The 23,436-nt window shown below is 57.5% G+C and overlaps 3 protein-coding genes across 5 annotated transcripts in view; 2 read left to right on the top strand and 1 right to left on the bottom strand.

Moving 5' to 3' along the window:
• Nucleotides 1-7,226: 7,226 nt before the first annotated feature.
• Nucleotides 7,227-9,211, top strand: LOC101130526 (DNA-directed RNA polymerase II subunit RPB11-a). Of its 2 annotated transcripts, none has more exons than XM_055392943.2 (3): nt 7,227-7,702; nt 7,896-8,070; nt 8,746-9,211. In XM_055392943.2, the coding sequence occupies exons 1-3, from the start codon at nt 7,410-7,412 to the stop codon at nt 8,779-8,781; spliced, it is 504 nt and encodes a 167-aa protein (XP_055248918.1). In that variant the 5' UTR covers nt 7,227-7,409; the 3' UTR covers nt 8,782-9,211. The 2 variants fall into 2 exon arrangements, with proteins under 2 accessions (XP_055248918.1, XP_055248919.1); XM_055392944.2 differs by lacking the exon at nt 7,227-7,702 and adding an exon at nt 7,719-7,740.
• Nucleotides 9,212-9,281: 70 nt separating this feature from the next.
• Nucleotides 9,282-17,314, bottom strand: LRWD1 (leucine rich repeats and WD repeat domain containing 1). 2 transcript variants are annotated; one of them, XM_055392912.2, is made up of 16 exons: nt 16,995-17,131; nt 16,126-16,360; nt 15,907-16,023; nt 14,907-15,047; nt 14,563-14,667; nt 14,199-14,324; nt 14,009-14,123; nt 13,732-13,832; nt 13,324-13,531; nt 12,740-12,812; nt 12,504-12,644; nt 11,083-11,133; nt 10,142-10,233; nt 9,842-9,997; nt 9,647-9,759; nt 9,282-9,542 (listed from the first exon to the last, which is right to left on the bottom strand). In XM_055392912.2, the coding sequence occupies exons 1-16, from the start codon at nt 17,072-17,074 to the stop codon at nt 9,402-9,404; spliced, it is 1,995 nt and encodes a 664-aa protein (XP_055248887.1). In that variant the 5' UTR covers nt 17,075-17,131; the 3' UTR covers nt 9,282-9,401. The 2 variants fall into 2 exon arrangements, with proteins under 2 accessions (XP_055248887.1, XP_004046011.3); XM_004045963.5 differs by lacking the exon at nt 11,083-11,133 and having other exon boundaries at nt 16,995-17,314.
• ALKBH4 (alkB homolog 4, lysine demethylase) overlaps nt 17,255-23,436 on the top strand; it is an 8,071-nt gene continuing 1,889 nt past the window's right edge. Inside the window, exons 1-2 of the mRNA XM_004045959.5 lie at nt 17,255-17,441; nt 22,343-22,540. Coding sequence (XP_004046007.1) covers nt 17,319-17,441; nt 22,343-22,540 — 321 coding nt within the window. The 5' untranslated portion in view covers nt 17,255-17,318. The remainder of the gene's footprint in view (nt 17,442-22,342; nt 22,541-23,436) is intronic.

The following is a 23,436-nucleotide window of genomic DNA, read 5'->3' as shown; positions in this document are numbered from 1 at the left end:
AAGTTCTCCCTTCCCTCCCGCACTGGTCTGCCCAGTCCCTGGCCTCCCTCCCACTCGGAGACCTCCCCTTTAGGCTCCGTCTGGTCTCCTGCTCAGGGAAAGCCATTTCTACTCTCCCCAGAAGCCGGGGCCACGTTCTGTACTCCTGGCCTCTGTTCTGCAGCATGTTCCCAAGCCTGGTTGTTACTGCCTCTTCCCTAGGGTGAAGAGGGGCTGCTATGGGTGGAATCTGAGGCCTCTGCTGGCAGAAGAAGGGGCCGCCTTACACTCTATTGCTGAAGCATAGGGACCCCTTCTCCAAATCAGGCCAGCTCCTTCTGTAACCCATGGCGTCGCCTCCATTTGGGCCCTAGTACTACTGTGTCCTAAGTCTGAAGGGTTGGCCTAGAGCCAGTCCAGGCTGGAGATCCCTTTCAATTATTTCTGGGATGCAGACATTGTTTTGTGTTATTGTTTTTACAATTTTTATATAGTTTTTTTTTTAAAAAAAAAAAAGGCCGGGCACAGTGGCTCACACCTGTAATCCCAGCACTTTGGGAGGCCGAGACGGGTGGATCACGAGGTCAGGAGATCGAGACCATCCTGGCTAACACGGTGAAACCCCGTCTCTACTAAAAATACAAAAAAATTAGCTGGGCATGGTGGCAGGCACCTGTAGTCCTAGCTACTTAGCAGGCTGAAGCAGGAGAATGGCTTGAATCCGGGAGGCAGAGCTTGCAGTAAGCCGAGATCGCGCCACTGCACTCCAGCCTCAGCAACGGAGCAAGACTCCACCTCAAAAATAAATAAATAAATGAATAAAAAATAAAAATAAAAAATAAAATAGAGGCCGGGTGCAGTGGCTCACACCTATAATCCCAGCACTTTGGGAGGCCGAGGCAGGTGGATCACCTGAGGTCAGGAGTTCAAGACCAGCCTGGCCAACATGGCAAAACTCTGTCTCTACTAAAAATACAAAAAATTAGCTGGACGTGGTGGTGGGCACCTGTAATCCCAGCTACTCAGGAGGCTGAGGCAGGAGAATCGCTTGAATCCAGGAGGCGGAGGTTGCAGTGAGTCAAGATCACGCCATTGCACTCCAACCTGGATGACAGAGCAAGACTCCATCTCCAAAAGAAAAACAAAGATGGAGGCCGGGCATGGTGCCTCACACCTGTAATCCCAGTGGCAACTCACTTGAGATTAGGAGTTCAAGACCAGCCTCGTCAACATGGTGAAACCCTGTCTCTACTAAAAATATAAAAATTACCTGGGCATGGTGGCACTCACCTGTAATCCCAGCTACTAGGGAGGCTGAGACAGGAAAATCTCTTGAACCTGGGAGGCAGAGGTTGCAGTGAGCCAAGATTGCGCCATTGCACTCCAGCCTAGGTGACAGAGCAAGACTCTGTCTCAAAAAAAAAAAAAAAAAAAAAAAATGGAGATGGGGGTCTCACTCTGTTGCCCAGGCTGGTCTTGAACTCCTGGCTTTGACAGATCCTCCCGCCTTGGCCTCCCCAAGGTGCTAGGATTACAGGTGTGAACCACCATGCTCTGCCCAGACATGATTTTGAGGGTTCAGCCCTGTGCCAGCCTCACTGTGTGTGACCTTGGGCAGCTCTTTGCCTTCTCTGGGCTTCTCTGAGGGTTCAAACCAGTTCTTGGATGCTATGGGCTCTGCCATCAGAGCCTTTGTGTGACGCTTACTGGCTTCCCCCCGCACACACCTGCTCCTGTCTGTGACGCTGGGCCAGGGATGGGGGCAGGGCGGAGGCAGGTTCTGCTGACTCATGGGGCTTCTTGGCCCCTGCCAGGCCAAAGGCCTTTCCCACCTGCAGCCTTAGCCAGCATCTCTGGGGTCTAGTGGCCCCAGTGAGGCTATTCCTCTGGGTGCCTTGTAGCTTCCCCATCCAGGCCTCAGACCCTCCTCCCAGCAGCCCTAGGGGAGGGCCACTCTCTTCCTGTTTTAAGATGGGGAATCTGGCTGGGTACAGCGGCCCACACTTATAATCCCAGCACCTTAGGAGGCTGAGGTGGGAGGATGGCTTGAGGTCAGGAGTTTGAGACCAGCCTGAGCAACATAGCAAGACTGCATCTTTTTTTTTTTTTTTTTTGAGATGGGGTCTTGCTCTGTCACCCAGTCTGGAGTGCAATGGCGCAATCTTGTAGCTTCTCCATCTGGGCCTCAGACCCTCCTCCCAGCAGCCCTAGGGGAGGGCCACTCTCTTCCCGTTTTAAGATGGGGAATCTGGCTGGGTACAGCGGCCCACGCTTATAATCCCAGCACCTTGGGAAGCTGAGGTGGGAGGATTGCTTGAGGTCAGGAGTTTGAGACCAGCCTGAGCAACATAGGAAGACTCCATCTTTTTTTTTTTTTTTTTTTTTTTGAGATGGGGTCTTACTCTGTCACCCAGTCTGGAGTGCAATGGCGCGATCTGAGTTCAAGCAATTCTCCTGCCTCAGCCTCCTGAGGAGCTGGGATTACAGGCATGCACCACCACACCTGGCTCACAGGGTGAGACCCTGTCTCTAAAAACAACAACGACAAAAATGACACAATAGTGAGGGCACAGGCCCCAGGTCACTGACTTAGATTCTAATCCCAGCTCTTCCAACTGCTGTTTCTTCACCTGCTGAGCCTCAGTTTCCCCATCTGTCATTGGGGATACCAGCCCCTGCTTCACGGGTGCCTAGGGGATTCCCAGGAGATTATGGAGGTGCCTCAAGGTGCCTGGTGGGGCTGAGGGTGGAGGGTATGGGGGTTCAGGGCCGGGTCCCTGACTGAGCTGACCCCACAGGTTTCAGCGGGTGAGCCCACCTGACAGAGGTCAACCCCGATGAGGAGGTGCAGGGTGAGATCCACCTGCGGCTGGAAGCGCGGCCAGGGGCCCGGGCCTGCCGGCTACGCTGCTCTGTGCTGGAGGCCAGGTGAGACTCAGGGGCCTGGGGGCGGGCAGAGGGTCCCCTGCAACTAGAGAAACCCAATGAGGAAGCTGAGCCCCCCCTCGCCCCACCTCTACCTCCTGGTCCCAGAGCTGGCCACCTCCCATCAAAGCCTGCTCTCAAGAGAGGGTCTCGCCAGGCACGGTGTCTCACACCTGTAATCCCAGCACTTTGGGAGGCCGAGGCAGGTGGTTCACCTGAGGCCAGGAGTTCAAGACCAGCCTGACCACCATGGTGAGACCCTGTCTCTACTTAAAATACAACAATTAGCCGGGCATGGTGGCAGGCGCCTGTAATCTCAGCTACTCAGGAGGCTGAGGCAGGAGTCTCGAACCCAGGAGGCAGAGGTTGCAGTGAGCCGAGATGGCGCCACTGCACTCCAGCCTGGGTGACAAGCGAGACTGCATCTCAAAAAAAAAAAAAAAGAAAGGAAAAAGAGAGGGTCTGGGGAGGTTTTCTGGACTTGAAGATGCTTCTTGGGTGATTTCCACTCAAGGGGATATGTCCCTTAAGGGACAGTCTAATGTTCTCATGGAGGAACTGGAGCCATCACAGAGGAGTGGAGTAGGGGGTGCGGGTGAGGAGAGCCCGAACTCTGATCACACAGCTTCAGTCCCCCAGTGCTAAGGCCGGCTTCCCTATGTTTAACGCCAGTGTGAAGTTGGCCTGGTGGGAGTGTGTGTAAGTGGGTCCCTCGTGGGGCTGGGGGGGGGGGGGGGGTGGTGAAAAGAGTTGCTGAAAATCTCCCGATGGGCAAATTTAGGGTTCCCCCAAGGAGGGACAGTGGTTTGGATGGTTCCATGGGCCTGAGTCACCTGTGACAGGGCCACCCCCCAACCCCCAGGGTATTTTTAGCTGCAGCCTGCACTCCCGTCTGGGCCTGGGTCTGAGTCACACTCTGTCCGTGAGAAGCGTCTTCCCTTCCGGCTCCAAACCCACCTCCCCAAGTCGCTCCCTGCCTGTGAGGCAGGAGGGTGGCCCCCAGCCAGGCAGCCCTATGGAGCCAGTGTTCCCCCCACCCTTGAGGGGTCAGCCTGTCTAAGAGGAAGACTTCCCTTGGGCAGAGGGGTGTGGGTCGGATGATGCCCATGTTGCTCACTCTGGCTTCCTAGGAGTTATTTTCTGTCCTGGGAAAATAGAAATGGATGGAAAATGTCTGGGCTTGGGCCAAGCCTCAGCCACGCCCCCACACTCGCTCATTCTCTGGCCTCTGCCATTCATTCCCCCCCGCCCCACCCCAACTCACCCGCTTCCTCCGTCCTTATCCGTTCCGGGCACCAGGCTGTCTGGGGGACAGGCATGCATACGTGTGCACCCGCTCACACACGTGGCCGGGCTCTGGGACCTCGGGGCCACTTCTCCCAGGCACCCATCGTCACCCACGGAGATGGGAGGCATGGAAGCATGTCTCCCTGGCCCTCCCCTCTCTCCAGGAATCTCCCCTCTCCCATCCTCTGGGGCCACAGTGGTTGGCCTTCTAGTGAGTCCTAGCAGGGGAGAGGAATGTCCAGGCCTCTCTCAGAGTGAGGGGACTTGTCCCCCGTTGTCCTCGGCAATGAGACTCCTGCTGCAATTCCAAGTCAGCCTAAGAAGGTCCATTTGCTGCAGAGGAAGAAAGAACATTTCCTCCTTATTTTTTCTGGGGAGATTCTCAATATTTCAGTAAAACCTTGGGGTTTTTTGTTTTCTGTTTTTGAGACAATCTCGCTCCATCATCCAGGCTGGAGTGCAGTGGCCCGATCTCAGCTCGCTGCAACCTCCACCTTCTGGGTTCAAGCAATTCTCCTGCCTCAGCCTCCCTAGTAGCTGGGATTACAGGTGTGCACCACCACGCCCAGCTAATTTTTTGTATTTTTAGTAGAGACGGGACTTCACTATGTTGGCTAGGCTGGTCTCAAACTCCTGACCTCAGGTGATCTGCCTGCCTCGGCCTCCCAAAGTACTGGGATTACAGGCGTGAGCCACTGCACCCGGGCTGTTTTTTTTTGTTTTTGTTTTTTTTTTTTGAGGCAGTCTGGCTCTGTCGCCCAGGCTGGAGTGCAGTGGCGTTTTCTTGACTCACTGCAACCTCTGCCTCCCCAGGTTCAAGCAATTCTCCTGCCTCAGCCTCCTTCCCAAAGTGCTGGGATTATAGGAATGAGCCGCTGCCCCCAGCCTCAATGTTGGGGTTTTATTAGACAGTCTTGAGGGGGAAGAAAGGCAGGTATGAGAGGCTTAAAATATCGAAGATGAGTGGGCTTTGGTGTTCTTCCACAAAGAGTTCTAAGTAGGGGATACTGGCAGGGTGCAGTGGCTCACTCCAGTAATCCCAGTGCTTTGGGAAGCAGAGGTGGGAGGATCTCTTGAGGCCCGGATTTCGAGACCAGCCTGGGCAACAGCAAGATCCTGTCTCTACAAAAAAATTTAAAAATTAGCCAGGTGTGGTGGGGCACACCTATAGTGCCAACTACTTAGGAGGCTGACGTGGGAGGATTGCTTGAGCCCAGGAGGTGGAGGCTGCAGTGAGCTATGATTGCATCACTGTACTCCAGCCTGAGCAACAGAGCAAGACCCTGTTTAAAAAAAAAAAGAAAAGAATAAAAGGGCCACAGCCTGCCGCCCTGTCCGGGAGGGAGGTGGGGGTTCGGCCCCCCGCCTGGCCAGCCGCCCCATCCGGGAGGTGAGGGGCGCCTCTGCCCGGCCGCCCCTACTGGGAAGTGAGGAGCCCCTCTGCCCGGCCACCACCCCGGCTTGGAGGTGTACCCAACAGCTCATTGAGAGTGGGTCATGATGACAATGGCGGTTTCGTGGAATGGAAAGGGGGGAAAGGTGGGGAAAAGATTGAGAAATCGGATGGTTGCCGTGTCTGTGTAGAAAGAGGTAGACATGGGAGACTTTTCATTTTGTTCTGTACTAAGAAAAAATTCTTCTGCCTTGGGATCCTGTTGATCTGTGACCCTACCCCCAACCCTGTGCTCTCTGAAACATGTGCTGTATCCACTCAGGGTTGAATGGATTAAGGGCGGTGCAAGATGTGCTTTGTTAAACAGATGCTTGAAGGCAGCATGCTCGTTAAGAGCCATCACCACTCCCTAATCTCAAGTACCCAGGGACACAAACACTGCGGAAGGCCGCAGGGTCCTCTGCCTAGGGAAACCAGAGAACTTTGTTCACTTGCTTATCTGCTGACCTTCCCTCCACTATTGTCCTGTAACCCTACCAAATCCCCCTCTGCGAGAAACACCCAAGAATGATCAATAAAAAAAAAAAAAAAAAAAAAAAAGAATAAAAGGGCCAGGCGCGGTGGCTCACACCTGTAATCCCAGCACTTTGGGAGGCCAAGGCAGGTGGATCACCTGAGGTCAGGAGTTCGAGGGCAGCCTGGCCAACCTGGTGAAACCCCGTCTCTACTAAAAATACGAAAATTAGCTGGGCGTGGTGGCAGGCACCTGTAATCCCAGCTACTCAGGAGGCTGAGGCAGGAGAATTACTTGAACCCGGGAGGCGGAGGTTGCAGTGAGCTAAGATTGCACCATTACACTCCAGCCTGGGCAACAGAGCGAGACTCCGTCTCAAAAAAAAAAAAAAAAAGCTGGGGGTACCGTGACTAGACTAGGGCTGTGTAAAGACCCATCTATGGAGAAAGGGCAGGGCCGCCCATCAGGGCTGCACCTCACTCCTCCACCAAGTAGAGCGACATTACTGGGGCAGACCTTCCAGAAGCACACTCTCTCCCTAAACCTGAGCCCAGTAGCGATTCACTTTTCCATTTTCCTGATGAGGAAACCGAGGCTCAGGGCAGCCCTGGGAATGGAGGGCCGGGAACATTGCCCCGGCGGTTCCCTGGCAGCACTCACACCACCCCCCTGCCACCCCCAGAGCAAGGTGCAGCCACTGGCCTGCAGCTGCCTGGTGGGAAGGACCCATGGCCTCTACTTTGGGGGGTTCTTGGCCACATGGGCGATCCTGGGGAGATGGCTATGGGAGCAGGGCCCAGAAGGCAGAGGCGCACTGTCCACAGTCAGCTTGCCAGGGACGGAATGTGCCCAGGCCTTTTGGCCCGCTGTGGTTACATAATGGTGGTGACAAGTGGGGGAGGGGGGGCTCAGGGACAAGTCGATGATCCAATCTTCCTCCACCCCCACCAGGGATCTGGCCCCAAAGGACCGCAATGGCGCATCTGACCCCTTCGTCCGAGTGCGCTACAAGGGCCGGACACAGGAGACCTCGGTGAGGAGGCCAGAGGGCAGGGAAGGGGCAGGGGGCGAAGCCAGGCTTTTCCCCGTCTGTGAGTGGGGTCTGCCCAGTCTCCTGGTGTGGTCAGGCATGGGGATGGAGGACTCCTGCCCGGAGCCCAGCCAGTGGGGCACCCAAGCTCTCCTGGGGCCCTGCTGCTCCCCTGCTCTTGAGCCCAGTGTTGCCACCTATGCACGGGTCCCCCTTGTGGTGCTCACACCACTCTGAGCCGCTCTAGAGGAGACCCCTGCGTGCCCAGGGCACAGTACGCGATGCAGCCCCATGGCACAAGGCCCAGCGTGCGTGGCCAGCCGCTGGCGGCTGTGCTGCTCGGAGGGCAGAGTTCCATTTGCATTCCACTCACTGCCGGGAGCTGGCCCTCCTCTCCTGCTGCCTTTATTTGCTGCGTGGAGGCTCTTTGTGGGCTTTTTGGGTCTGAGTCACTGAACACTGGCTGGACATTCGCTGCCTGGGAGATCTCTTTGCCAGCACTGTGGTGCCCGGTGGGAAGAGGTTGCTGGAATCTGTTTCCAGCTCAGGTCCTTCAACCTCATGGATGCAGAGTGTGTGTGTGTGGTGGGGGTAGGGTGTTCCCCACATGAGGTATCTTCCTAAAAGTGTTACTTTCCTTGAAGACTTTTGGGGAAAAAAGCTGGGGGGGATTTTTGGCTAGAAAGTCTGTTCTTCTGCTCTGAGCTGGCTGCTACCCAGCTTGGGCATGAGGCTAGACCCTCACACTGTCTGTCCCTGGACCTCAGACAACTCCTAAAGGACCCGCAAGTGCTATTTGCTGGCTACAAAGTCCCCCACCCCTTGGAGCACAAGATCATCATCCGAGTGCAGACCACGCCGGACTACAGCCCCCAGGAAGCCTTTACCAACGCCATCACCGACCTCATCAGTGAGCTGTCCCTGCTGGAGGAGTGCTTCCAGGTGAGAGCGGGGCCTGGAGGGGCAGACGGGGTGGGCTGGACATTGGCCCGTGTGCCCAGGCCTGGGACAGCCCTGGCCTGTTTCTTTGGAGGTCCTGGGGGAGAGGCGGCGGTGATGGAACAGCAGGGACTTCCACCACAGGCTCCAGGACATGTGGACTGAGGGGCTGTGGAGTCTGGGCCTGTGGCTCCTGTCTGCCCCGTGGGACTTCTGTAGTGCTGCAGGGTCCCTCGGGTGCTGTGGGCCAGATCGGGGCGGGGACCTACTGTCCTTTGGGGGTGCTCTTCTACGTCCCTTGTCGGTGATTGGCAAGGCCTGGTCCTTCCAGGCCTCTGGGAGGCAGCTCACCCCAGGGTGGCCCACACCTGTTCCTGGCAGGGCGCCTGGGAATCTGGAACAGTTTAGAGGGGAAAGAGCCACAGCTTGGGGGATTTCAATGTCTGAGTCGTCTGCTCACCAGGAAGCCTCTGTGGCCTCTGACTCCTGCCGGGGCTGCCATAGAGAATGGCTGGATTGGACCAGCTGGGAGGGCCCTTCGGCTGCTCCACTGTCGTGGGGAGTGTGGCCCATGGCTGCCCTCCAGGAAGGGCCTGGCCGGGGAATGCTGGGCATGTGTTTCCAGCATCCTTGCCCCAGCTGTTCCAGCTTAGTCTCCACCTCCTTCTTCTCTCCCAGGTGGCCATAAAAGACAAGCAGGAAGGAGTTGAGTAGGGGCCAGAGGGGGCTCTGCTCGGCCTGTGAGCCCCGTTCCTACCTGTGCCTGACCCTCCGCTCCAGCTACCACGCCGAGGAGAGTGGCCAGTCCCAGCCATGGCCCGCCTTGTGGCCACCCCTCACCCTGACACCGACGTGTCCTGTACATAGATTAGGTTTTATATTCCTAATAAAGTAAAGTATGTCCTAATAAAGTATGGCGGAAGAGACCTGGATGTGGACTTGAGCAGCGGTGACTTCACAAGCAAATGGATTGTCAGGCTTGATGCAGGCAGCTGACCTGTTTCAGGGGCATCCGGCTGGCAGGGATGAATTCATTCTGGACCAAAGATCCGGAGTCCAGGGGCTGCTGCGGGGGCTGTGCTGAGCCGGAGAGAAGTGTGCAAACCCATGAGCTCCCAAGAGTCTCTGCTCTAGAAGCCTCAACTCCTGGGCCTGCCTGTCAGTCAAAGCAGGAACACTTCTTCCTGCATAACTCGAAACACCTTTCCACAGGCTTCTTGTCCACAGTAGAGTTTAATAAAAATATTCACTGAAAGACAGACCCCCCCCCCACCCCCATCGGCCCAAAGCTGAATAAGTTAGCTGTGTCCCTGCTCCTCTGCGATGGTGTGAGGTTACATCCTCCCCCAGATGGCTACGATGTTGGAGTCCGTCAGGGCGGTGAGGTAGGTGAAGGAGGCATTGGCCACCACCGTGTTCACCATGGTCTTGGTCACCACCTGGCCAAGGGCCCAGGGCTGGGGCCACTTCAGGATCTGGTGGGGAGAGAGGGGAGGGCTGGGCTGGGCTCCTGCTGACCAAAGGCAGGGCCCCTGTTGCCTTGCCAGCCCAAGCCTGGGCAGGGTGAGCCGGGCGGTACCTGCGTGGGGGCCTGCAGGGCTGCCGGCAGCAGGGGTGGCTGCTTCAGGATGTTGCTGATGTCATAGAGCCACACGTTGCCCTCCTCATCCCCACAGAGCACAATCCCCTTATCTGCCAGGACAGAGGTGGAGTCTCAGTGGGGGCAGAGCTCCCGGAGGCCTGCAGGATGGGGCGGGCAGGGGGGCCAGCTCACCAGGGCAGGCGCTGAGCGAGAAGTAGGCCAACTCGGTGGACGACCACTGCAGCCGCGCCAGGACCACCACTGCCACCGTGGACTGGCTGCCCCGACCCCCCCACGTCTGCCTCCAGCTCCACAGGCAGATGGTGCCCAGGCCGCTCCCCTTGGAGGCTGTGGGGGAGAAGGGAGAGCTGTGCAGGGTGGCCCCTCCCAGACACCTCCTCCCACTAGAGATCCTGAGAAGCCTAGCCCAGGGATAAGCGGTCCATCTGTGTGCCCGGAGGCCAGGCTGTCCCGCAAGCTGAGCTCACTCACCCACGATGTCCTCATTCACAAATGCCAGCCCATCCACTCTCCGTCCAGATGCCTCGGAGCCCTCAGAGAAGACGAATTCCACTTCACACACCCTGTGGGGCAGCACGAGATGCTAGTTGGCCATTCCTTGCAGATAGAGAGCTGCCCACTCACCCAGGCATCTGCAGGGCACCTGCTGGGGACCCTGCCCTGTGTGAAGGCTGCACAGAAGATGCCACCAAAGAGATACATTCTTGGCCCCAGGAAGGTTCAGTTTGCCCTGGAAGGGGGTGCCAGCACCTGAGTGTCCCGAGTCACAGTAGTGACCCAGAGGCACGAGGGGTGGCTCTTCCAGGACGGGGCTAGGCCAGGGGGTCGGAAAAGGCTCTGAAGTGAGCCAGTGCCTCTGGGACCGAGTGTGAGATGAACATGGGCCTCCTGGCAGCCAAGTAGAGCAGGTGTTTCCAGGCCATGGCCCAGGGGGCTGTTGGGGGCATCTGCTCTGACTCAAAAGACGGGGGAATGGGGGAATGGCTGCTGCATGGTTCAGAGCTGAGAGTGTGTGGGAGTGTCTGCTTGGAGAAGTGTCCCGGCAGCTACCTGACTCTCGGAGGCTAGCCTGGAGCCAGGAGAGTGGCCCAGCAGCTAACCATGGGCCAGGCCTGAGCCAGTTGGGCAGAGGGTAAGAGAAGAAGCATCTTAGACACAGGGACCAGACATACGGGCAGGGAGGGAGGCGGCGGCCCAGGGGCTGCTGGTGAGAAAGAGAAGCCCATAACTACCGCCGCCACCACCTCTGCCGCCAAGGCCCCTGCTGCTGCTCCTTTCAACACAGCAGCTGCTGTGTCGAAGCTCCTCCTGGGCTGTTTGTTGTAGGTAAGCTAAAAATCCAAATCTTGGCCCAGGGCAGTGGCTCACACCTGTAATCCCAGCACTTTGGGAGGCTGAGGTGGGTGGATCACCTGAAGTCAGGAGCTCGAGACCAGCCTGGCCAACACGGCGAAACCCCGTCTCTATTAAAAAGACAAAAATCAGCTGGGTGCAATGGCTCACGCCTGTAATCCTGGCACTTTGGGAGGCTGAGGTGAGTGGATCACCTGAGGTCAGGAGTTCGAGACCAGTCTGCCCAACATGGTGAAACCCCATCTCTATTAAAATACAAAAATAAGCCAGGCGTGTTGCCGTGCACCTGTAATTCCAGCTACTTGGGAGGCTGAGGCAGAAGAATTGCTTGAACCCGGTGGGGGGGTGGAAATTGCAGTGAGCCGAGATCGTGTCATTGCACTCCAGCCTGGGCAACAAGAGTGAAACTCCATCTCAAAAAAAAAGAAAATTAGCCGGGCATGGTGGCGTGCGCCTGTAATCCCAGCTACTCGGGAGGCTGAGGCAGGAGGATCACTTGGACCCTGGCGGCAGAGGTTGCAGTGAGCCGAGATCGAGCCACTGTACTCCAGCCTGGGTGACAAGAGGGAGACTCCATCTCAAATAAAAAGTAAATAAATAGAAATGCAAAGCTTACCGTGGCTGACAAAGCCTGGCGTGCCCCGCCCAGGCACCCTTGCCACCTCGTTCTGGGCTGGGTCCACCCAGCTGTGGCCACATGGCGGAGCAGGCCAGCTGGCTCCCCTGCCACTGACCTTTGCACATACCATTTCCTCCATGCAAGCACCTCCCCACCCTCTGCCCACTGACTCCCTCACCGGGCTCCCAGGGAGGAAAGCGTGAGCCCCAGAATATCCATCTGCCGCTGGTCACCTCAGCAGAGTCCCCTGAGGCCCCCACGCTAGTGTCCCTCTGCCCATTACTCTTTTTCCCTCTCCTTCGTAGCTGGCATCACACTGTGGGATTTTGATTGGCCACCTTTGCTGAGCATCTGTCTTCCCCAGTAGGCTGGGGGCCCCAAGAGGACAGGGACCCCTTGCCAAGCCCTGTCTCAGAGGCCTTCCAGGTGGGACAGATGAGCCAGAAAGCCTCAACGTGGCACTTCCAAAGCCTGCCTGCCCAGACACCACCTCACCTGCCCTCCGCTAGCCATAGGCCCCTCTTTACAGATGAGGACATTACGCCAGCACAGAGGACCATCGCACTGCTGATGAGTGGCAGGAGTGGGCTGGATCATGTGGGCACAGCATGGTGCTGAAGCCCCAGGTGAAGGGGAGGTCATCATGGCCCAGTCCCACAGCTGAACCCACGGTGAGGGCAGGGTCAGAGTCCTTTCCTCCAGAGCCTGGCAGAAAGGTGGGACAAGCCAGCTCTGCGAAGAGGCCTCTAAAAACAACCCTTATGGTTACCCGGGTGTGCCCAGGCTGCTGTGAGCCCATCTGGGCCAACAGCCACCCTGTGCAGAGGCCTGGCTTCCAAGGCGCCCCCTGCCCAGCCTCACCTCCTCTTTTGGGGCTGGTCCAGCCGCACGTCCCAGCAGCAGCAGCCGCCCTCGCAGCCGGCCAGCAGGCGGGCGTCCGGGCAGGAGGCGACAGGGCAGAGGCGCAGGGGGATAGAGGTGGTGTCCAGTGTGAGCAGCTGGCTGCCAGTGGGCAAGGGGGAACAGAGTATCAGACCCAGACCGAGGTGTCCCTGCCCCAGCAGCTGGCCACTCCCCAGCCTCACCCGAAGCATCACCTGGCCTGGAATTCGTAGTCCTGGTTGGGCACCCCGATGTCCCAGAGAATGATCCGCTTGTCATAGGAGGCCGCTGAAGAGGGGGTGGGGCAGGGGAGAAGTGGCCCTGAGGTGACCCTGCTCCCTCCTGCTGGCTGCATCCCAGGCTGAGCCCACGGTCCCAAGGCCAGCCCCTCCGAGGCAGGGAGGGCGGGCCGAGGCTAGGAGACAGGAACACTCCTGGGCCCCCAATCCCTGTCTCCTCCATCTAACCTGATGCGGTGGCTCCAGCGGCCACTTCCTGTGGCTCATCCATCCCCCTTGACAGGGGCGCCACACCCGGGGGCAGGGGTATCCCCCCAGGTCACTGACAGGGGACAGAGTGGCCCACGCTGTTGGAAAACTCCGAGGCCACAGAGTAGGCTGTGGATAAAGCCAGGGTTGAAGCGACATGGCTTCCTGCCAAAGCTAGAGTCGGAGCGGTGCAGACTGGGGCCCGGCAGGCGCCCTAGCTCCCAGCCATCCCAGGGAGGGGAGCATGGAGGCTACTGGGGCAGCAGGACAGGGGTGCTTGGGGGTCCCAGGGGTGAAGGGGAGGGGCTTACTGAAGAGATGGGTCTCGTGGGCGGGGCTGAAGCACAGGGTGGCGATGGCCTTCTTGTGGGCCCGGATGACCCCGCAGCAGAAGCCGGCACGCACGTGCAGCAGCCGGACCAGGCCCCGTAGGCCTGCAGCCGCCAGCACACTCCAGCGCTTCTTGTGGCCAGCCTGTGTGACCACCATCAGAGCGGTCCAGGCCACAGAAAAGAACTCCTGGGCGGGGGTTAGAGTAAACAGTCACTGGGGCAGAGCTATTGGTATGAACACGCGGGTAGCCCGGGCCTGGGGGAGGGAGCCCCAGCATGAAAGAAAAAGGCCGTGGGGCAGGGGGCCGAGCCTGCATCCATCCCCATGCTGCTGTTCAGGAGTCAGTCGGGCACCCCTGCCCAGCAGGGACAGGGCCCTGCACTCACCTCGCCGGGTGCCTTGTACTTGTGGAGCACGATGCCCGTCTGGCAATCAATTACGCAAACAGCCTCCCCGCCGCACGTGGCCACGGTCTGGGATGTGGCCCCTGAGTGCCCGGTTTTGAGAGGTCGGATGAGCAGAGACATTTCCCATCCAGGCCCTCCCTGCAGCCTCCTCCTCCCAGCCTTGATGGCACCTTTTAAGCTCTGTCTCCTGATCCCCCACCCATCCAGGCGGCCCTATTTCCAGCAGCCCTTGCCCCGCCTGCCCGCCACCATGTACCCTCCTCCCAGGCCGGCTCAAAGGCACAGGCCCACAGCTGGGTCTCGAGGTCCTGGGGGCTGTTGTTCTTGCTGTGGCACTGCAGGAAGTGCAGGGGCTCCAGCTTCACGGCAGGCTGTGGGGGGAGAGAAGGGTCAGGGCTGCCCAGCCCCGACTCATCTGCCACCTGCTCCTTGCCACCTCAGCTCACCTGGCTGCCATCGGAGCCTGCCACAGGGCCGCCCTCCACCTGGGCCGACGGGGAGGCACACGCCCGCTTGCTGGGAGAGAGGCTGAGTGGGACATCGTCTGGCCGTTTCAAGGCCGCCAGTCTGGCCTGTGGAGGGGGCCTTGTGACCATGGGCCTGTCTGCCTGGAGCTTCCTTCCTCCCCATCACAGGCTGGACCCCACCTCACTGTGGATGCAGGAGGCCCAGGCTGGCCCGGGGTCGCCTAGGGAGTGAGCCGGGACCTGGGGTGCTTCCTGGGCACATGCCCAGGACGCCTTGGTCTCCTGAAGCTTCTCCAGGGAAGAGGGACTGGGCTGGCCTCAGAGCCCTGGGAGCTGCACTCACCCTGGGCTTGTGGGCAGCTCCAGCTTCTGGGGGCTTCTCTGGGCTGTTAGCCTTTTGCACCTGGGTCCTACTGGCGGCCACCAGCTCCTCAGAGATCATCCGCACCTGGGTGGGGCCAGGCCATCAGGAAGCTGGGCAGAGTCCCAGGTGCCCCCAGCCCTGCCGATGCATAGTCAGGGGGAGCTTATGCTTCCAGAGTTGGGGAAGGGCCTCTCCAGCCAACAGGGCTGCCCACCCTGACTCACCCCACTCCCACAGCCCCTCAGCCCTTCATGGCCAGGGACCTCCAGGCAGCTAGGGATACGAGAGCCAGTGACTCCCTGCACATTGGGACAGGGACATACCCGCCACTGGGTGAACTCGCTGAGGGACTCGGGCCCGTAGCGGACATCCCTGACAGCCGACTTCACAAAGTCCGCCTGGGCCTTCTCAGCCTCCTCTTCAGGGCCCAGTGTGGCCATGAACTTCTCCCAGTGAGCTGTGACCTGGTGCAAGAGGGACCAGATCCAGGCCCGGCACACACACACACACACACACACACACACACACACACACCCTCCCCCTAGCAACAACCCAGGTGCCTATAGTCCCAGCCACTGGGAGGCTGAGGAAGAAGCATCGCTTGAGGCCAGGAGTTCGAGCCTGGGGAACAGAGCAAGATCCCATCTCTACAAAAAATTTTAAAATGATCCAGACGTGGTGGCATGCGCCTAAAGCCCCAGCTATTCAGAAGGCTAAGGCGGGAAGATCGCTTGAGCCCAGGAGTTGGAGGCTGCAGTGAGATATGATCACACCACTGCACTTCAACATGGGCAGCAGAGCGAGACCCTGTCTCTAAAAAAAAAAAAAAAAAAAAGTAAAAAAGAAACACCCCAGAAAAAGCTACTTAGAAGAGTCACGCTGGGTGTGGTGACTCATACCTGTAATCCCGGCACTTTGGGAGGCCAAGGCAGACAGATCACCTAAGGCCAGGAGTTTGAGGCCAGCCTGACCAACATGGTGAAACCCTGTCTCTACTAAAAATACAAAAAAATTAGCTGGGCATGGTGGCAGGTGCTTGTAATCCTAGTTACTCGGGAGGCTGAGGCAGGAAAATCACTTGAACCTGGGAGGCAGAGGTTGCAATGAGCCAAGATCACATCACTGCACTCCAGCCTGGGCGACGGAGTGAGACTCCATCTCAAAAAATAAATAAATAAATAAAGTAGCACATCAGGCTAGGGGCTGTTGGGGCAAAGAGCCTCTATCAGTCACCCTCCTCAACATCCTCCTGATGTCCAATTCTATCATTCTCCCAATGCCCCCACAGCTCCTAAGCACACAATAATCCTCTCATCCCCTTACCCTGCTGGTCAGCTCCCGATTCAGGTTCTCCACCTGAGAGTAAGTTGAGGACGCATCCTTGCCATTGACCTTACGGAGCGTGGGCAGGAGAAAGGAGACTTTCAGGTTGTCATTGACCTGGGGAAGAGGGGGTGAAGGGCAGTGGCTCAGGAGATGCTGAGCCTGAGCCCAACAGAGTCCTGGCCCCAGGTATGAAGCTGGTGGGAGGCTCCCACTTACCGTCAGGAAGGGGTTGCCCTCCAGGCTGAGTTCCTCGAGTTTGGGGAACTGGCACAAGGCAGTAACATCCCCCAGCTGGTTGTTGGCGCAGCGGAGGACACGCAGGTGGGACAGGCCCAGGTTGTCCGGCAGCGTCTCCAGGTGGTTGTTAGACAGGTCAAGCTCCTGCAGCTGCGTCAGGCGGCACAGGAGCTTGGGGTCCAGGTGCTCGGAAAGCAGCTCCAATCCTGACAGGCTGGAGTTGGGGGCAGAAGGCTTAGGGGGCGGGCAGGCTTTGCACCCTACACCAATCTGCCCCGGGTACCTCAGAAGGCTTTTTCACCTGACATTTCTCGTACAAGTGTAGCCGCCCCGCCCATCCCCCCGTTACTTTATTTTTAGAGACGGGGTGTCACTCAGTCGCCTAGGCGCGATCATAGCTCACTGCTGCCTCCAACTCCTGGGCTGAGGGATCCTCCCGCCTCAGCCTCTCGAGTAGCTGGGACTAGAAGCGCGCGCCACTACTCCCGACTCCCCACCACTTAACAAAAAAAAAAAAAAACTGCAACTACTTTAGGACTGGGGGGCATCCTAGCCCCCTCTAGGATGCTCTTCCTGATCCTTCGGGGGCTCCTCTGTGCTTCCCAGGCCCTCTAACGATAGCGGCAGGCTGTGCCCCTAACTGTCCGGGCTCCCTTCAGGGGATGAGGCCCCTCGGGGCTCCCGGCGAGCGGGTGGGGCCACGATCTCCCAACAAGAAGACATTTGGACCACTCTGCCGAACCCAGAGGGCGATAATGGGGACAAGCGGGCCGTTGGGGAGGGTCCCCGCTCTTCTCCCCGACCGCCCGGCCCCGAGGACACAGCCTCACCCCCTCCCCGGCTCTTACTCCAGACTCCGGATCTTCCCCAGCCGGTCGCTCTTGGGGCGCCCGCGCTGCATTAGCAGCCGCGCCGAGAGGGGGCCCATGGCGAGGAGGCGCAGCCCGCGCTGACCCAGTCGGCCACCCCGGCGTGTGCCGTCGCCCTGCGTCTCCTGGAGCCCGGTACTGGCGTCCGCGGTAACTGAGCCCAGGAGGCGGCGCCGCGCGAGCCCGTGGGCGTTAACGACCGGAAGGAAGCGGAACCCAGGCCTCGTGCCCCCGCCCCGCGCGGACTACAACTCCCAGCGGCCCCCACGGCCGCGCCTGCGCACTGGCCACGCGGACGGCGCGATGGCGGCGGCTGCCGCCGAGACCCCCGAAGTCCTTCGGAAATGCGGTTGCAAGGGCATCCGGACCTGTCTGATCTGCGAGCGGCAGCGCGGCGGTGACCCGCCCTGGGAGCTGCCCCCAGCGGTAAGGGGTGGGAGAGGGGCCGCGCCCACAAACGTCGCTCTGCATCTGGGGAAACTGAGGTCCAGCTTGGCCATGATAGGGGCCGGGATCGAAGCCTGTGAGGGACCCTTGCGGTAGGGGTGATGCAGGGTGAGGAGATGAGGGCTTTAAGGAGCGGGCTTGGGAGTGGGGAAGGAGCTGGAACGTGGGTGGGTTCGATTACAGGTCACCTCGGGGACTCTGGGGGGATCTGCCTGCAAACCTCGACGTAGCCTCTCGGGTCTGGCGCTGGGAGCTTCACGGGCCTGCAGGGAGATGACACGGAAAGGGTCGATCGAGGGTGCTGAATACCAGTCCAACGGTGCCTGAAGGCCGTGGACTGCAATGGGCAAGGAGACAGTGAATTCCAGTTAACTAACGAAAAGGAACTCAAGGATCGCTCCAACCCAGGAGCTGGAGGCTGCAGTGAGCTATGATCGAGCCACCTCACTTCAGCCTGGGCGACAGAGCGAGACTCTGTCTCACAAAAAGAAAATAAATAAAAAAAGAAAAAGAACTCAGCGCCTTTGGGCTGGCATGGAAGGACTGTGGTTGGTTGCAAGGGCATTCCAACCCAGAAAACTGCGTGGGGTAGGAAGGTAGATTGGTGATGCCTCAGGTGAGAGAGATGAGGCTGGAGAGGTTGTGGGGTGGGGGGGGTGGGGGTCTGATCACAGATGCTCCCCGGTGCATCAGCTGAGCAGGCTGGACTTGTCCCAAAGGCCATGGAGAGCTCTTGAAGGGTTTTAAAGGAGTGATGAAGTCAAATGTGAATTTTAGAAAGATCCTGGGAAGGGAAGGGGCAGATATGAAGGTGTGGAGGCTGGTAAGCCAGTGAAGACTGCCCCAACGTCCATGGTAAAAGTGCCCAAGGTCCTATGGAAACAGCATGGCATGCCTCATGAATTAAACATAGAATTACCCATGATCCGCAATCCTGCTTCTGGGTATATATCCAAAGGAACTAAAAGCAGGGTCTGGAAGAGATATTTGCACACCCATGTTCATATTCACAACATTATTCACGACAGCCCAAAGATGGAAGCAAACCAAGCATCTATCAAGACACTTGGGCCGGGTTCGGTGGCTCACGCCTGTAATCCCAGCACTTTGGGAGGCTGAGGTAGGCAGATCACCTGAGGTCAGGAGTTTGAGACCTGCCTGGCTAACATGGCGAAACCCTGCCTCTACTAAAATTACAAAAACTTGCCGGGCTTGGTGAGGCACATCTGTAATCCCAGCTACTCAGGAGGCTGAGGCGGGAGAATCGCTTGAACCCAGGAGGCAGAGGTTGCAGTGAGCCAAGATCGCACCACTGCACTCCAGCTCAGGTGACAGAGCAAGACTCCTTCTCAAAAAAAAAAAAAAAGAGATGACTTGATCCACAAAATGTGGTGCATACACATAGTAGAATACTATTCAGCCTTAAAAAGGAAGGACAGGCCGGGCACGGTGGCTCACACCTGTAATTCCAGCACTTTGGGAGACCGAGGCAGGCAGATCGCCAGAGCCCAGGAGTTTGAGACCAGCATTGGCAACATGGTGAAATCCCACCTCTACAAAAAAATTAACCATACATGGTGACACGTACCTGTAGTCCCAGCTACCCAGGAGGCTGAGGTGGGAGGGTTGCTTGAGCCTGGGAGGTCAAGGCTGCAGTGAGCTGTGATCACACCACTGCACTCCAGCTTGGGCAACATAGTGAGACCCTGTCTCAAAAAAAAAAAAAAAAGGACATTTTGACATATGTTACAGCATGGATGAACCTTGGGGACACGATGCTAAGTTAAGGAAGCAGTCACAGAAGACAAATACTGCATGATTCCTGTTGTGTGAGCTATGTAGGGTAGTCACAGGGACAGAAAGTAGAAGGGTTGTTGCCGAGGGCTCAGGAAGGGGAGATGGGGACCTGTTGTTTAATAGGGAAAGAGTTTCAGTTTTGCAAGATGAAAAAGTTCTGAATGGTGGTGACGGCTGTACAACAATATGAACGAACTTAACAGTTTTAATTTGTGGAAGGGGCCAGGTGCAGTGGCTCATGCCTATAATCCCAGCCCTTTGGGAGGCTGAGGCAGGAGGCTCACCTGAGTCTAGGAGTTTGAGACCAGCTTGGACAACATAGCAAGACCCTGTCTCTACAAAAAATTTAAAAATTAGCTAGGTGTGGTGGTGTGTGCTTCTAGTCCCAGTTACTTGGGAGGCTGAGGTGGGAGGATTGCCTGAGCCCAGGAGGTCAAGGCTGCAGTGAGCTGTGAGCGCCACTACACTCCAGCCTGAGTGACAGAGCGAGACCCTGCCTCAAACAAAAAAAGAAGAAAAGAAAAAAATTGCGGAAAGTCTGACCCGTTCCAGCGGCCATGTGGAGGTGACATCTTCCCAACCCGATGGCTATGGAACAAGGAGAGTGAGGTATCCAGGATCTCAGGGCACTGGGGCAGTTCCTCACTGGCTTTCCAGCCTCCACCCTTCATATCTGCCCCTCCCCCCTCCAGATCTTTCTAAAATTCACATTTGACCTCGTCACTCCTTTAAAACCCTTCAAGAGCGCTCCATGGCCTTTCGGACAAGTCCAGCCTGCTCAGCCGACACACGGGGGACTCCCAGTTTTAATGTTTCCCGTGGGAGGGCCCCAGGAGCAGGAGGAGATAGTGCCAATCTCAGGAAGGGTCTGAGCTGGAGTCGGTGGCTGGAAGTAAAGCATTGGAAGGGGCTGAGGTCCCTGGAGGGAAGAACAGAGAAAGACAGCGGCCCACAGTGAGTGGCAGCCCAGGGTGTGAGGAGCCTGGAGATGGGAGAGGAAGAGGAGACAGGCCACAGAGCCCAGGGCTGAGTTCTGGTGGCCTCCGAAGTCCTCACTGGGTGACTCCGGCCAGAACCTCCACATGTCTACACCTCCTGCCCATGATAGTTATGGTACCTTCCTCTTGGGGCTGTCCTGGGGATGAAACTAGATAATCCATGTAAAATGTTCAGTGCCACGGATGCAAATACTGGCTATTTCATTGGCGAAACTCTTTTTTAAAAATTTACTATTGGCTGGGCATGGTGGTTCACGCCTGTAATCCCAGCACTTTGGGAGGCCAAGGCGGGAGGATCACAAGGTCAGGAGTTCAAGACCATCCTGGTCAACATGGTGAAACCCCGTCTCTACTAAAATACAAGAAAAAAATTAGCTGGGCGTGGTGGCGCGCACCTGTAGTCCCAGCTACTCGGGAGGTTGAGGCAGGAGAATCGCTTGAACCCAGGAGGTAGAGGTTGCAGTGAGCCGAGATCGTGCCACTGCACTCCAGTTCTGGTGACAGAGCGAGACTCCATCTCAAACAAACAAACAAACAAAAAGTATTATTATTATTTTCAAGATGGGGTCTCACTGTGTCACCCAGGCTGGTGTCCCCTAGCACGATCTTGGCTCACTGCAATCTCCACCTCCCGGGTTCAAGGGATTCTCCTGCCTCAGCCACCTGAGTAGCTGGGATTACAGGCATGCACCACGACGCCCGGCTAGTTTTTGTATTTTTAATAGAGACGGGGTTTCGCCATGTTGGCTAGGCTGGTCTTGAACTCCTGACCCCAGGTGATCAGTCCACCTTGGCCTCCCAAAGTGTTGGGATTACAGGCGTGAGCCACTGTGCCTGGCCTGGTTTCTAGACTTTCTTTAGCATGGGGGAACCCTTAGAGTACCGCCAGGCCTCGGGGTTGGTGGCAGAGCAGAGAGGGACATGGGGTGGGAGTTGAGTGACAGCCCAGGGTATGAGGATTGAGGGGTGATGCTGGGTCTGGAAAGGTGCCCTGAGGACGAGAGTGAGGAGAAGGGAGGTTGGGACACTGAGGAGCTCAGCTGAACGCTCAGCTCTGTAGGGAAGGTGGCTGCCCTCCTAGGTGACCCTCACGCTGGTGATAGGCACGGGCCAACCCCTGGGACACCGGGGTGGCATCAGCAAAGACCTAAAGAGATTAGGGTGCACAGATTCAAGGTAGTCAGGCAGTTTGGGGCCTCCTGGAAGCAGCTGAGGAGATGGGAGTGCAGGAGGTGCTGTCCAGCCTCGGGCTGGTTCCTTAACTTTGCTGAGCCTCCTTTGTAAAATAGAGAAGGAAAAACGTGTTGTACAAATCCTTCTCTTTTACAGGGGAGGAAAGTGAGAAAGGAAACCAATCAAATTCGTGTTAGCTCAAGAGGGCTGCGGGCCTTCCCCGGTCAGCCTGGGGCAGAGGCTCTGCCTGCACCTCCCCCTAGACTCCAGCTGCCTTCCACGGTGTCCTGAGGGGAGGAATGAGCCATCAGAGGGTCTCCTGAGGGCACACAAGTGCCAGGGGCTGCCATGGCTCCAGGATGTGTCTTTCCTTTTTTTTTTTTTTTTTGAGACAGGGTCTTGCTTTGTTGTCCAGGCTGGAGTGCAGTAGCGCGACCATGGCTCACTGTAGCCTCAACCTCCTGGGCTCAAATGATCCTCCCGCCTCAGCCTCCTGAGTAGCTGAAATGACAAGTGCGCTCTGCCACACCCGGCTAATTTTTATTTAAACTTTTTTTTTTTTTTTTGAGTCTCACTCTGTCACCCAGGCTGGAGTGCAGTGGTGCCATCTTGGCTCACTGCAACCTCTGCCTTCTGGGTTTAAGCAATTCTCCAGCTTCAGCCTCCTGAGTAGCTGGGATTACAGGCACCTGCCACCATGCCTGGCTAATTTTTGTATTTTTAGTAGAGATGGGGTTTCACCATGTTGGCCAGGCTGGTCTTGAACTCCTGACCTCAGGTGATCCACCCACCTCGGCCTCCCAAAGTGCTGGAATTACAGGCGTGAGCCACCACACCTGGCCTGTTTTAACTTTTCGTAGGGACCGGGTCTCGCTGTGTTGCCCAGCCTGTGGACCTGTGTTTCTTTTGCAGAAAACATCCCGTTTCATTTACTGCTCCGACACCAGCTGGGCCGTGGGCGCAGAGGAGTCTGACTTTGAGGGCTGGGCCTTCCCCTTCCCAGGAGTGATGCTGATCGAGGACTTTGTGACCCGGGAGGAAGAAGCCGAGTTGGTGCGGCTCATGGACCGTGACCCCTGGAAGCTCTCCCAGTCTGGACGGAGGAAGCAGGTAGACTGGCCCTGAGCTCATGGGGGGTGCTGGGCTGCGCTGAGGAGACAGCCCTACTGCTGGGGGCCATCCCCCTCCTTGCAGCCACACCCCACAAACCTCCAGGGTTGGTAGTGGGCGAGTTCCCCAGACCTTGGGGCTGTGGGCAGCCACACTCGCTGCAGGACATGTGTCCGATGGGCAGAGGTGCACCCGGGCATCCCAACTCCCTGTGATATGCGCTCCTGGGCTCTCTGCCCCTCTCTGCAGCTGGCTTGGTGGTGGTGAAGGCACCCCATTCTCCCAAGCTGCAGGCGCCCCCACCTCCCATTGTCACCATCCATGTCCTGTCTCCTCACACGCATTCCCACCTTCCCCCTCCCCGGGCACGCCGCTCCCTCCAACTCCTTCCCCACCTGTGTCCAAACATCCCCGGGTGCCCCCTCACCCTTCATTGTAGTTTTTTTTTTTTTTTTGAGACAGAGTCTCGCTCTGCCACCCAGGCTGGAGTACAGTGGCATGACCTGAACTCACTGCAACCTCCGCCTCCCGGGTTCAAGCCATTCTTCTGGCTCAGCCTCCCAAGTAGCTGGGACTACAGGTGCCCGCCACCATGCCCAGCTAATTCTTGTACTGTTAGTGAAGACGGGGTTTCACCATGTTGACCAGGCTGGTCTCGAACTCCTGACAAGTGATCCGCCCGCCTCAGCCTCCCAAAGTGCTGGGATTACAGGCGTGAGCCACCGCGCCCAGCCCCATTCTTTTGTGACATCCTGTTGGATGTTTGTACATTTCATTTCCTCATTCATCTGTCGATGGACATTGGCGTTGTCACTTTTTGGCTGTTGTGAACATTTGTGTACAGGTTTTTTTTTTTTTTTTGAGACAGGGTCTCGCTCTGTCTCCCAGACTGGAGT

This window comes from Gorilla gorilla, chromosome 6, assembly GCF_029281585.2.
Source record: "Gorilla gorilla gorilla isolate KB3781 chromosome 6, NHGRI_mGorGor1-v2.1_pri, whole genome shotgun sequence".
Taxonomy (NCBI): domain Eukaryota; kingdom Metazoa; phylum Chordata; class Mammalia; order Primates; family Hominidae; genus Gorilla; species Gorilla gorilla.
This window is presented reverse-complemented; position numbering and strand designations above follow the sequence as displayed.

Bases quoted from the DNA above. Each gene is read 5' to 3' on its own strand.
- LOC101130526 (XM_055392943.2), top strand. From the start codon at position 7,410: ATGCAGCCCCATGGCACAAGGCCCAGCGTGCGTGGCCAGCCGCTGGCG. The intron at 7,703-7,895 runs GTGTGTGTGTGG...CCTGGACCTCAG, and splicing joins CAACCTCATGGATGCAGAGT to ACAACTCCTAAAGGACCCGC. The intron at 8,071-8,745 runs GTGAGAGCGGGG...CTTCTCTCCCAG, and splicing joins TGCTGGAGGAGTGCTTCCAG to GTGGCCATAAAAGACAAGCA.
- LRWD1 (XM_055392912.2), bottom strand. From the start codon at position 17,074: ATGGGCCCCCTCTCGGCGCGGCTGCTAATGCAGCGCGGGCGCCCCAAG. The intron at 15,048-15,906 runs GTAAGGGGATGA...CTCTTGCACCAG, and splicing joins ATCGGGAGCTGACCAGCAGG to GTCACAGCTCACTGGGAGAA. The intron at 9,998-10,141 runs GTGAGTGAGCTC...TCTCCCCCACAG, and splicing joins TGTGAATGAGGACATCGTGG to CCTCCAAGGGGAGCGGCCTG.